Here is a 12,629-nt window from a genome sequence, read left to right on the forward strand (position 1 = left end):
AACAAGTTCTCTGGAAAAGCTAGTTTCTTTGGAAAAATAATAATTTTTCAAGGCTTTTTTTTTTTTTTGTTAGATCCATAATTGTACTGTAATGCAAGTTTCAGGCTATTGGGGAGTTTTTAATTGGATATGCAGGCATTGGAGTGCCAGCATTCAGGTGTACATCCCTGTCACTCAGAGCATTTTACATTTGTATTTCACATATGTAAAGTTTGTTTAAAAAATGAAAAATAGTAAATTACTGCTATCCTTCCTGAATCCTGTTATGTGATCTCACACAGCTCTAAATTGTCTAGGTGTCTTATAAGCAGTATTGCGAGACTAGAAAATAATTTCAGTTTAAAGAGCAATTTATTGGAACCTGACTGTCAACGGTGTCACCATTTAACGACCAAATCCGAGTTTGATAGTTTGAGATTACATCACAGGAATTTTTCTCACTCTTAGCTCTTTGCTTGAGTTGCATAAGTAGATGTGGCTTTTTTTAGCAGAAAAGAGGAATAAAGAGCTGGTAGTGATTTATCATAAGCTTGTATGGGATTGCAGTGATCATGCCTATGTGTCCCATGACAAGCTTGTGTTGCAGAATGAGAGATTGGTGCAGAAACACACAAACTCCAACCTGCAACCAACTTCTACTTTGTTCTGCAAAGGGAATGCTGCTTCTGCGTTACTCAGGAAAAGGCTGCTGGGTAGAGTAGTCTTGTTAATGAGATGACTGGCCCTCACAGATTGCATGTGGTTTGCTAAACTTTATCTTTTAGTGCGTAAAAACAGAGGAAGGGACAAGGGTCCTGAGAGCTTAGCCTTAAAACAGTTAGATTAAAATAATACGATTTTCTGTTGTGCCTTAGTCTTTTCAGAATCAAAATGATTCCTATTTTTTTTTGTGTATGTAATTACTTATAGACAGAGTTTTGCCTGTGCATTCCTTGCAGAACAGTGGGCATTCTTTGTACAATTGCTAAGAAAATCCAGTGAAATGGGGTTGAAAAAGGTCTTGGAGTGTGAAGATCTGCAGCTTAATGTAGAAAGGACAAACATGGAGAGTGTAGGCTTTTGACTGTTACTTCCTTATTAGGAGTGGGTGACTAAGGAGGAAATTACAACAGGTGAGATTAGGAATTACCAGCTCATGGCCTACAGGATAACAGGGCTACTTTAGGAGAAACAGCAGGGTTTAATGAAGACTGCTATGAAAAAATGCAGTCCTAAGCACCTTAAACAAATGGTGGGTTTTTACAGTTGAAAAAGGGTGAGTAAAAGTAAAGGTTGATTGTTGTCTTGCATGCCAGTGTGTTTTCAGGTGACAAAGTCGATTTGGGAAGAAGAAAAGTACTAAAGAAGGGAGATTAGATTTATGAAAAATGTGTTAAATACTAGGTTGTGATATTAGGGGTATATATTAGGCTTGATAGACTTTATTTCAGCGGGTTTCTCCTGTATGTAGTGTGTAACTTTGCTTGAAGTACATATTTGTAGGATTTAAATGTCCTAAATACATGTGAAGCTTGGGAATGGCTTTCATGCTACTTGCAGCTTCACGAAACAATCTGTAGGGAAACTCCTGACAAAAAATCTGCTGCATTTTCCTTTACAAACTGTGAGGTAACTGTAGTGTGTGAAGGAAACAGGTGATTTTTGTGGTCATTAAGCTCTGGTATGATTCAGAAAATCAGATTTTGTTATACAAAAATTAGAGGTGTTTCCTGCAAAGAATTGTCAGATTTTCCTTTTTACAAGTATTGGAGTTAGTTGTAGGATCATTAAGTATGGAGTGGGTGAGAAGGGACCTTGTCTGAGGTAGGTGGTAGCTGGTGTTTTAAGTTTTTGAAAGCTTTGTGAATGTATATCCTAAGATTTTGAATAATAATAATAATAATAATAAAAATCCAACTGCTTCTCAACAAAAAAGCAGAAGTGGTTGAAGTCTTTCATTACAGAGGAAAAGGAAAGGACTCGAACATATTTGCAGCAAATTGAAATCACTTGTTTGTTAAGTTCAGGAAGATGTGCAGAAGATTTATAGGGTTGATGCTTCACTTGAAGTTTACCAGTGTTGTGCCTTGGACTTCTTCTAAGTTTGTAAAAGAAAGAGGGTGAAAAGAGCAATGGGTAATTAAACTCCCTTCTCAAAAGTCCAACTACTTGAAAGTCTAAACCCTTGTTATTGATGAACAGTTACTGACTTTGTGTGGTAAATGGGCTCTTCATTTTTTCTGTGTTCTTCTGTTTTCTAGATGCAAATCCAATGGGAGTGAATGGAGGAGTAGGGGTTCAACCCCCTAATCTGCTGCCTGACTCAATGTTGCATTCAACCATGAATTCTCAAAAGTAAGTTGAGTCCTTTGTTACCCCAGTGATGTTGTTTTGATCTCATGGCACTTCTTGCAATAACAGTGGAGTAAATGCCATTGATGGCTATCTTTCCATTTGGATTTTGTAGCATTAGTTGCAGTTTTCCAAGTCCTTGGGTAGAACAGCATGTACTCTTTCATGGTGTTGTTTGGTGTGTGTGCAGCTATTTCTGCAGTTTGTCCACTGATTAGGGAATGGCTGAACTGGCACTTTGTTCTAACATTATTCTAAAAGAGGCTATGACTGTAAGATGATTAAGCTGAGGCTAGACTTTTGCACTCAATTCTTGCCCTGTTTTTGAAGCCCCATGATGAGTGAAAGCGCCAATGTTGCCAGTTTGGGAGCCATGCCAACAGCTCAACCATCCAATGCTGGAATTCGAAAGCAGTGGCATGAAGACATTACTCAGGATCTCCGAAACCACCTTGTTCATAAATTGTGAGTAGCTAATATCAAAATGATCTCCTGTTAGGTGAGCTGTTGACTCAGAAGTGTATTGGAAGCAGAGGGGCTGCAGAAGGAAGCCTGACATGCAAAACTAGAGGGCCCAGGAGTGAATTTTGTCAGGATGCATGAGAAGGGAAAGCAGAAGCCAGAAAGATGGAGTTGCATCTGCTGGTGTGGGGCTGTTGGATTGGAAGTTTCCTGCTACATACTCAAGCCATCTGCAAGGGCTCAAGCCATCTACTGCCCCTGGAAGAAATAGCAGTAGATGCAGTCTGTCAGCAGATTTGCTTGCTGCTTTGTGTTCAAATTATTGGAGTTAGTTCTGGTCTGGGAATGTTCTAATCACTTACATGCATTTCTTTAATATTTTTTCTTCCTCCTCAGAGTCCAAGCCATATTTCCTACTCCTGACCCTGCAGCACTGAAGGATCGACGTATGGAGAATCTGGTGGCATATGCTCGGAAAGTGGAAGGGGATATGTATGAATCAGCAAACAGCAGGGTGAGATGCCATCCCCTGTTGTCCAGTTCTGTGTATTTCTATCTTGATCCTGTAGTGACTGGGAAGGAAGAGGAATGGAAGTACAGATGAGACTCCCAAGCTGAGGAAACAAGTGTTTAGGGGCTGCTGGATGTGGTCTAGGAACCAGTCAGTTGAAGGCTGCTGCCTGGGTGTGCCAGGACTTGAGCTCTGCTTGAGTCTTGCCACAGTCCCCTAAAGGCAGTGTTGAAGCTCTTCACTGTGATTGTTCTAGAGAAATGTTGGACACAATAAGAGAAATACCTGGTGTTGGTCTAACAGTTGAGAGCAGTGCTGCTTTTCCCCCTCTTATCTCTCTGACAGACCCTGCAAAGGGGAAGACCACCTCCCACCCCAAGCCAAAACGTGTGTAAGGGTGCTTTGCAAGTTTGAACCCCTGGGACCGGTTGCCTTTTCTTAATGTGTGTCTCATCTCCTTTCTTGGCTTTTATTCCTTCCCAACAGGCAGAGTACTATCACTTGCTAGCAGAGAAGATCTACAAGATTCAGAAGGAGTTGGAGGAGAAACGAAGAACCAGGCTGCAGAAGCAAAATATGATCCCAAATGCTCCGGGCATGCCACAAGCTCCCATGAATCAAGGGCCCAATATGGGACAGCCACAGCCAGGAATGTCTGCAAGTAAGAACCTTTGGGTTACTGATTACCTGGTGCAGGAAATCCTGTACTGTCATTTCAGTAGCCTGGTGACCATTTAGTTGTTCATAGGTACCTGACTTGCTTCTGAGCTACTGTTCGTTTTTGTACCTTGATAACATGCTTCGACATTGTCCCCAGTTTCTGATACCTGACTCTGAGTCAGAGGATATTTCTGTCACTCAGATGTACTTCTATTTTCAAGGAAGTTCTTGAGTTTGCCTCACACTTTGAGGACTCTTTAATAATGCTTAGTTACTGTATACATTTACTTTCTTTATAAATGAGTCTTAATGTGTAATTCTCACTAAAATATTTGGTGGATAAATTCTGGTGGTCTTCTGAATAACACTGTCTTATTTCAATGTCTTTTTTTTTGCAGATGGTCCTCTTCCGGACCCAACCCTGATACGTGCCAATGTGCCAAACCAGATGATGAATCGCATGCAGGCACAGCCAGGTGAATATTTGAAGAAAATTTGCTACTGTGATTTTTAAAGGATTCTTGGATTTGGACAGCTCTTACTGAAGCGTCAGATACCTTGTATCGTGTAGTTTTTACATTTAAGAAAATAGCGAACTATATTGCATAATTTTTACATAACTATATAATAAATATAAAACAGTATCTCTAGTGGCATTTCATCTTGTGACATTAAACTGTATATTAGCTGCTTGTTTTAAATGAAGACCTTGATGCTTTTGGAATTTCTGATCATGTGTGCATAGGATGGTAGGATCAGTCAAACATGGTGAGCCCAGCCAGCTCAGGTGAGGATATGTTTGTGGCAGAGGGAATGTGGTGAGAATTATTGCTCAGAAAAAAAGGGCAGAACCTTTGTTACGTGTTCAAGATGCGTTATAGCCACCATGCAAAGTACTTGAAGTTAAGATACAGTTTGATATTCAATAAGTTAATTTCTGATATGTAATTAAGGTATTACAGCTTTCTGTGGAAAGTTGATCTTCAACAGCAGGTGAAACAAACAGTATTTGTTACATGTGAGAGAGTTCTCAAACTTAATGAGTTTTAATAACAGTGGAAGCAGATGTCTTGAGAAGGGAAAAGCTGCTCTGTGTTCTGAAAGAGTAGGTAACTGGAACACTACATTTAAAATAAATAGAAGGCAAAATTTGATTGAAAGCTGGTTGTTGGAAAGCAAAATTAGAAAGAAACAGTATTTCTTCTCCAAATGTTGAATGGTGCCTAAAGGAGATTTCAGGCCTTTGTTTACACATGATTTTTTTGGCACAAACTCACAGGAATGAATCAGTTTGGCCAGATGAACATGCAGCTATCACCGATGGGACCCCGACAAACCTCTCCTCTTCAGCACCCTGGACAGCTAAGTCAGGCCGGGGCCATGAACCAGGTCAGTGTGCCTTCCCTCCAGGGCTGAGTTCACAGGTTTGCTTCTCTTGTCTGTGGTTTCCTTAAAACCAATAAATAGAAGAAATTTGAAAATAAATCAAGCATCACTTCTTCATTCTCTTAGCCCTTTGGTTTCTGCCTTTTGCTTCTGCTATAACATTTGCCTGATATATAGTTAATCTTTAGATCTTTGTGGTGAAAATTGCCTGAAAAATTAAGTTGAAGTGGCTTGTTGTTGCGTTCTTAAAACAAGGACACAAAATGAATCTTAAGTCACAGTCCCAATCTGAAATCAATATCCTTTTACTTAGCTTTTAAGAGAAATCATCATAAATTCTGTCTTTTGAGAGGAGCTATAAGTGGGGTTTTCACTTTGTATCCTACAGAAAAATGGCAAGCATCAATTTCTGCAACAAGATAAATGTTTCTGGGGTTTGATCTTTTTCTTTTGTAAAATGTTACAAAGGTGTATATGTGCATTGTGTGCAATTAATTGCTTTCTTTTCCACCAGATGGGATTTCCTTCACGTATGCAGCAACCAGGAGTTGGCCAGCCTTCTGGTCAGAATCAATTTCTACAGCAGACTCAGTTCCCTGCTTCTTCCCCAGGAATGAACACAGCAAGCATGCCTATGACTCAGCCTGGCAATCAGACACCAGTATCTCAAGTAAGTTTCTGATTTCTTGAAGTGGTGTCGGTGACCTTTGTCATATACTGGTCATGATTATTCAGTTTGTAGTAATGGAGAACAACTTGTTTCCTTGAGAGACTTCTGGAATTATAGTCAACCAAATTAATTTATTGCGACTTTTCATTTTCCTGGTGTAGCACTGGGAATGGCAAGGGTGAAATATGGTTGACTTGTTCTCAGGCTTAAATTTAGGGAATTTAAGAGGAATTGTTTTAGGTTTGTTTGTATGGAGCAAAGAAGAAATTGTGACTCAGCATGCAGTAATTAAGATTCTCTTGCTGAACAGCAAAGCAGCAGAGTCTGAGAAATTAAGAGGTGGCAGAATAAGTCATAAAAAGGCATGTCTATCCAGGCCTGTGTGTTGCTGGCTTTGGGGGATTAAAAGGGTTATCACTACTGAAGATCTGAACTTACAGTCTAGCAGTTTCCTTTCTGTCCTCTCCCTCTCCCTTTTCAGCAAGAACCTTTCAGGCCAGGAAGAAGTAGGGAACGTCAGTTTGCTTCTCATTGATGCTTCTTCCTAGTTTGCAGGCAAGATTATTGTGGAGTTACAGTTTTTTATCTTGACCAATACAATTTCTTTATGTAATTTTATAATGGTAGCATTACAGCTGTACTTATTTGTGATGATAAATTCAGTTTCTCATCTTGGGGGTGGAGGCATGGGCACACTAAGTGTATTTGAATGCAGTTCTTCGCTGTGGTGCATTTTTCCATGTTCAGGATGTACAAATCTGCAGTTTTAGAAAGAAACGTTTTGCAAACTGGGAGTGTAGGTGTGCCATTCTTTAAGTATATCAAGAAGTATTAAGTTATTCTGTAGAAACTTCTCTAAGAGAGATTAATAAATTATAAAACAGCCTTTTGTTTGTGTAGAACGAAATAAATCAAGTAGACCATTTCTGCTTTTGAAAGAGTTTTTAAAAGTGAAGCAGATGGTTTGTCAGGTTTTTTAAAGTACACTGTGGGAAAACAGACAGTAATTTCTCTTGCAATGACTTGAAATAGAAAAGCAAATGCGTACCTGTTTTCCTACAGGCACAGATGACCAGCGCTTCCTGTCCTGTGAACTCTCCTGCAATGGCTGCAGGTTCTCAAGGGAGCCATATTCACTGCCCACCTCTTCCACAGCCTCCCATACACCAAAATTCTCCTTCTCCAGTACCTAGCCGAACCCCAACACCTCACCACACGCCCCCAGGCTTGGGATCACAGCAACAGCAGGTGGCAGCAGCTGCTGCCACCGCTGCCCCCACTCCTGCTCCTCAGGCAATGCCACCTGGACCACAGTCCCAAACTATGCACCCCCCTCAAAGGCAGACTCCAACACCTCCACAGACGCAGCTGCCTCCACAAGTCCAGCCTCCAGTTCCAGTTACCCCTTCTGCAGAGCAACAGCAGCAGCCCTTGTCACAGCAGAGCACGACCGCATCTGTTCCCACACCAACAGCACCGCTGCAACCTCAGCACCCCACAACACCTGTAAGGAAGTACTTTAATTGTGCTTTCCGTGCAAATGTTTGTGTGTAAGGTTTAATTTTCAGCTGTGTGCTCCTGGCATGTTTAGTATTAAAATAGAGGGGTCTTTTTGTATTTGGGGAGTAAACTTTTTCCATCAAGACAAGTCTGTAGATCATCTGTTGTTTCCAAAGAGGAAGTATTTTACAGTATTCTTGTACATGTTTTGAAATTCACTATGAAACATGGATGAGGTTTATGCTTACCTATACATACATATAAGCATAGTGCTTATACAATAGGGGAGACAATGTCATTTTCTGTAGACGAGGCCTAGTGCGTGCCTCTGATACATGTTTTCCAATAGTTGAGGTTGTGGGACACTATATTCTTCAGGGAAAGCAAATAGAAGGACTAGAGTGCTTTTAAGTTCAGTGGAAATGTAGCATAGAGAAAACATAGATTAGAAAAGAGAAATAGGTTCATTAGAAGCCTGTTTGTAATGTGTTTTGTTCCCTCAGCTTTCACAGCCAGCTGTGAGCATTGATGGGCAGGTATCCAACCCCCCATCCACCAGCAGCACAGAGGTGAACTCTCAGCAAGCTGTTCCAGAACAGCAGCAGCCACCCTTGCAGGAAGTGAAAATGGAGATTAAAACAGAAGAAGGGGAAGCAGAACAGACAGAGATGCAAATGGAGGAGAAATCTGAGGTGAGATTGTTGGGTAGAATACCTTCATCTACTCCTGCTGGATGCTTTTGGTCATTCCTTCCAGAATTCAGTGAGCTGTAGGTGCTGCCTGCCACTGCTGAAGTTTTTATTGTTGTCTTCTGTCTTACTCCTAAAAAAGGGTCTGTGATATGTGTTGAAATTGTTGTAAAAGTCAGTGGCTACAGGAAGGACCATTATAATGTGGTTGCTATGAAGCTTTGCTTTGGTAAATGCCAGTGTGAGAATGCACTCAGGTCAGTCTTACAGCTGTTAAAATAGCAGATACTAGAATGAGGGGAAATGGCTTCAGGTTGTGCCAGGGAAGGTTTAGTTTGGATATTGGGAAAAGTTTTTTCACTGAGAGGGTTATCAAGCATTGGAACAGGCTGCCCAGGGAAGTGGTTGAGTCATCATTCATGGAGTTGTGTAGCTATGACACTTTAGGATGTGGCGTAGTAGTGGACTGGGCAGTGTCACATTAATATTGAACTGTAAGATATTTTCCAAACTAAATGATTCTGTAGGTACATGATGGGCTGCTTTACTGGGCTTTGACAACTTGTCACTGAGGACAGCCAGGAGTGTGGCTGCCAGTCTCATCATCCTGGCAGCTCTGCTGTATGAGAGGCTGTTAGAACTGCCTGAAGAGTTACCCATGTGTCTACTTGCAGCTCAGAACTTGTTAGCAGCTCGTCATTGCTACTAGGCAGTGTTTAAAGATGCATTCTAACACATTTGCTCAAGTAAGTTTTGACTACAAAGGAGATAGAAGAGTGGGTGGGCAGCATGACAGGTTTAAAGGACAGAAATGTGGATGGGTGGCCTCCCAGAAGATTTAAGTGACAGGCTCCAAACTGCTTTCCAGGCTAAAGTAGAACCAGTTGCGGAGGAATGTAAACCAGACCCAATGGAGCAAGAGGAGAAGAAACCTGAAATGAAGACTGAAGTACCAGAGGGGGAAGAAAGACCTACTACTCCAGCAACTCAGTCTTCTCCAGCAGCTGGGCAGTCTAAGAAAAAAAGTAAGCAGAAGGACTGTTTTGACTTAAATTCACTGGATCTCCCTAGAGAAATCTCTGCAGGGGAAAAAAAAACCCGGGCTTTCCTTTTTGGTACTTAGTGGATTATGTGGTACTTATATGGATTGTTCTTTGTGGCTTTTGGACAAAAATATCTAATAATACATGTGCTTATAATTGGCTTTGGGCAAGTTCTTTAAGCCTTTAGAATTAGACACTAAGCCGTCGTAAAATTGTCAATACAACGGAGATTTGAAATATTCAGTTACAGATTCTCTAGACAATTTCTTTTCTTGGGGCCTCTGAGAGGGGATGTATCTGGAATGTGAACCATCTCTACTCATCAGTGTCATCTTATGATCTCCTTTTCTTCAGATGATCATTTTAATATCCTCCTCACGACTCAGTGTTGCAGAGGATAAACAAGCCATGCTAAGTGCCTTAAGCCCATTGTCTGCCTGTCTTTTTCCACGGACATCACATTTTCTAGCAGGTTTCTTCCTTCCAGCTGTTTCTGCTATCTGTCTAATGTTGATTGTTTTCCAAAGTTTTCAAGCCAGAAGAGTTGCGGCAGGCACTTATGCCAACACTGGAGGCACTTTACCGTCAGGATCCAGAGTCTCTTCCATTTCGGCAGCCTGTGGATCCCCAGCTACTAGGAATTCCTGTGAGTGTCTTGGGAAGATAATTTCCTGTTTTTAATTCAAAACTACTGGATTTTGACCTACCTGTTTGAGAACAGCTTACATCTGTCTTATTAACACCTTCATATTGATGCGTTTGGGGAGGTTTAATTTAGATGGTGGAACATATGAGGTCTGACTTAGGAATGTTTGTTTGGTTCTGTGTTCCTTTTACTAAATAAGCAGATATAGCATGCACTGGGAGGATTTGCCAACAGAACCCCACTGCTATATGGCCTTCTTATGGTTGTTGCTTCATGTTGTGATGCTTTTATTGCTGAATTTCATAGGTGTTTCTCATCACATATAAATCTTGTCTGAAGATGTGGGAAATTAGGCACGTGAAACCAACTTAAAAATGTCTGTTAATGATTATCTGTTACAGGAAAGGAAGAAACAATTTAAGTTAGAGGTTAGTTTAGGTTACATTTTCTGCTTGTTTTAAAATTGTCTTGACAAGACGATTGTCATTCAAGGATCTGTGTTTTTAAACTCTCTGAATTGACCACACAAGTTTACAAAATATAAATAAATGCATAGATGTAGAAGTCCTTTTTAGGTGCTTCAGACAATTTTTTTTTTTGCCTGAAAGAGTTTTTATTTGCTATTGGTATGGGTTTTTTTTAAGGCAGATGCTGCAAAATTTCAAGGCCTGCTGTATTACAAGCATTTATACACTTGCTAGTGTTTTTAACAAGCTTTCAATTGACTGTCACTCTGCAGACTTTTGTAGACATTGCACTGTAATAAATGGTGGATTGGAAAAATGCATTCTTTAGAGGAGACATAAGTTTTATCACAGAATAAAGTTATTTATTTTTATTAGGTTTTCTGGGCTACTGAAAACAGTTGCTTTATATTAATGTTCCTGTTTATGTCTTGGGATCACAATGGCTGCAAAAACATTGGCATTTTCTACTATTTGTAATACTTGTTTTTCTCATTAAAACTAGAGTGACTTGATTTCATTAGTTGTGAATAAGCAACAGCACCTGAGAAATAAAGGAATAGTGAAAAGAAAGCACTGGGGAATTATATGGTGTTACTGAGAGATTGCATTCCATGTGTCACAAGCAGTTTGACAATCAAGTCAGGGAGGAGCCTGTTTTTCTTGATGAGAAGAATTTGTATGCTGAGAATGTGCATGCTGTCATGTCACAGCATAGTTCTCTAGGAGGTTTTTGATGTGCTGTGTTTTCTTGCAGGATTATTTTGACATAGTAAAGAACCCCATGGATCTTTCTACTATCAAGAGGAAGCTGGACACAGGACAGTATCAGGAACCATGGCAGTATGTGGATGACATCTGGCTCATGTTCAATAATGCCTGGTTGTATAACCGCAAAACATCCCGGGTATACAAGTACTGTTCCAAACTGGCAGAGGTGTTTGAGCAAGAAATTGACCCAGTTATGCAGAGCCTTGGTTATTGCTGTGGAAGAAAGGTAAGAAAGGAATTATCTTTAGTCTGTTGCTTGATTCCTTGGATTGAAGGGGGGGAAATACAGTAGTTACAATTGTTGTCAGTTATGGTGTGTCAATACTTCTGAAGCTTAACAGGTCTCAGCAGTCCTGAGTAATCTGAGTTTGAGCATTTTGTGGATCTTCTAATTCTATCTAGTCCTTGAATAATCTATTTGTATGTAAGTCCGCGGGGGAGGGGGGAAGTCAGCAACAGATTTATTTTGATAAGGACAAACTTTTGCTACTGCAAATTGAGGGGGTGTGTTTTTATTACTTAAGAAGTTCTGTATTTCACTGTATACTGAAATTCTGTTTCCCTTGTTTCGATGTCCTTTCTGTCTTTGGAGAAGAGTTAACTTGAGAATAACAGCCCACTTAACGTCTTTTGTGACTAGCACTTCGTATGCTTTGCTGTACAGAGAGATCTGTGCAGAGAGTAAGATGGAAGTGTTCACTGTCTGGGTCACACTTGCTTCCCACGGAGAGCAAGTGAAAATGTGTGAGTACTAAGGTGACCCATTCCTCTTTGCAGTTGGAGTTCTCGCCACAGACTTTGTGTTGCTATGGCAAACAGCTATGCACGATCCCTCGAGATGCCACTTACTACAGCTACCAGAACAGGTAAGGAGAACTCAGTTGCTGCGGTTTTGTGCATGCTGCAATCAATCTGTTACAGGCATGCATGCATTTACATAGACACCCTCTTTATATGTGTACATCTTTATGTTTTAAGATAAAAAAGTTTTGCTGGAAGTGCTTTTGAATAGTTTGCCTTAGTGCGTTAATAATTATTTCTTCAAGCAAAAATTCAGTGTAGCCTTTGCTCTTCCGTCCTTTGTTTGCAGTAATGTGATGTTTTACTACATTTTGATCCTGAGGTTAATTAAATCTTCAGTTACCCACAAATCATATATACAAGTCTGTTGCCTTTGCTTCCTCCTGTGCAGCAGTAATTTTTGTGCAGAACACTGAGTAGACTATGCAATAAGAGTATTAATGCTTGTAATACATATTGCTTTTGGCAAGTCTTTGTTTTTCTCATGATGTTAACACTGAAGAGCAAATTTACTTCTGTATTGCACATCTTAACTGCAAGACCTGTGTATTCAGATCTTCAGCAGATTGATACCTACTTTTTCTCAGTTTCCTAAAGGGAATTGTCTTGGCAGTAGCTATCAGTAGCTCTGTAAAATGCTGTGCCTTCTACAGCTCTTATGAGTATCTTTTTTACTTGGGGTTTATTATTTAAAC

The 12,629-nt window shown here is 40.3% G+C and overlaps 1 protein-coding gene across 2 annotated transcripts in view; it reads left to right on the forward strand.

Annotated features, from left to right (window-relative positions):
- Positions 1-12,629, forward strand: part of EP300 (E1A binding protein p300) — a 60,336-nt gene that overhangs the window by 28,909 nt on the left and 18,798 nt on the right. Inside the window, exons 7-19 of one of the 2 annotated variants that reach the window (XM_062492214.1) lie at positions 2,241-2,334; positions 2,662-2,796; positions 3,190-3,307; positions 3,791-3,965; positions 4,363-4,440; positions 5,244-5,353; positions 5,865-6,020; positions 7,083-7,526; positions 8,024-8,212; positions 9,078-9,234; positions 9,780-9,898; positions 11,120-11,359; positions 11,911-11,999. In XM_062492214.1, the coding sequence (XP_062348198.1) occupies positions 2,241-2,334; positions 2,662-2,796; positions 3,190-3,307; positions 3,791-3,965; positions 4,363-4,440; positions 5,244-5,353; positions 5,865-6,020; positions 7,083-7,526; positions 8,024-8,212; positions 9,078-9,234; positions 9,780-9,898; positions 11,120-11,359; positions 11,911-11,999 (2,104 nt within the window). The remainder of the gene's footprint in view (positions 1-2,240; positions 2,335-2,661; positions 2,797-3,189; positions 3,308-3,790; positions 3,966-4,362; positions 4,441-5,243; positions 5,354-5,864; positions 6,021-7,082; positions 7,527-8,023; positions 8,213-9,077; positions 9,235-9,779; positions 9,899-11,119; positions 11,360-11,910; positions 12,000-12,629) is intronic. The other variant, XM_062492215.1, reaches the window with a different exon arrangement.

The sequence above is a fragment of the Cinclus cinclus genome, chromosome 4, assembly GCF_963662255.1.
Source record: "Cinclus cinclus chromosome 4, bCinCin1.1, whole genome shotgun sequence".
Classification (NCBI taxonomy): domain Eukaryota; kingdom Metazoa; phylum Chordata; class Aves; order Passeriformes; family Cinclidae; genus Cinclus; species Cinclus cinclus.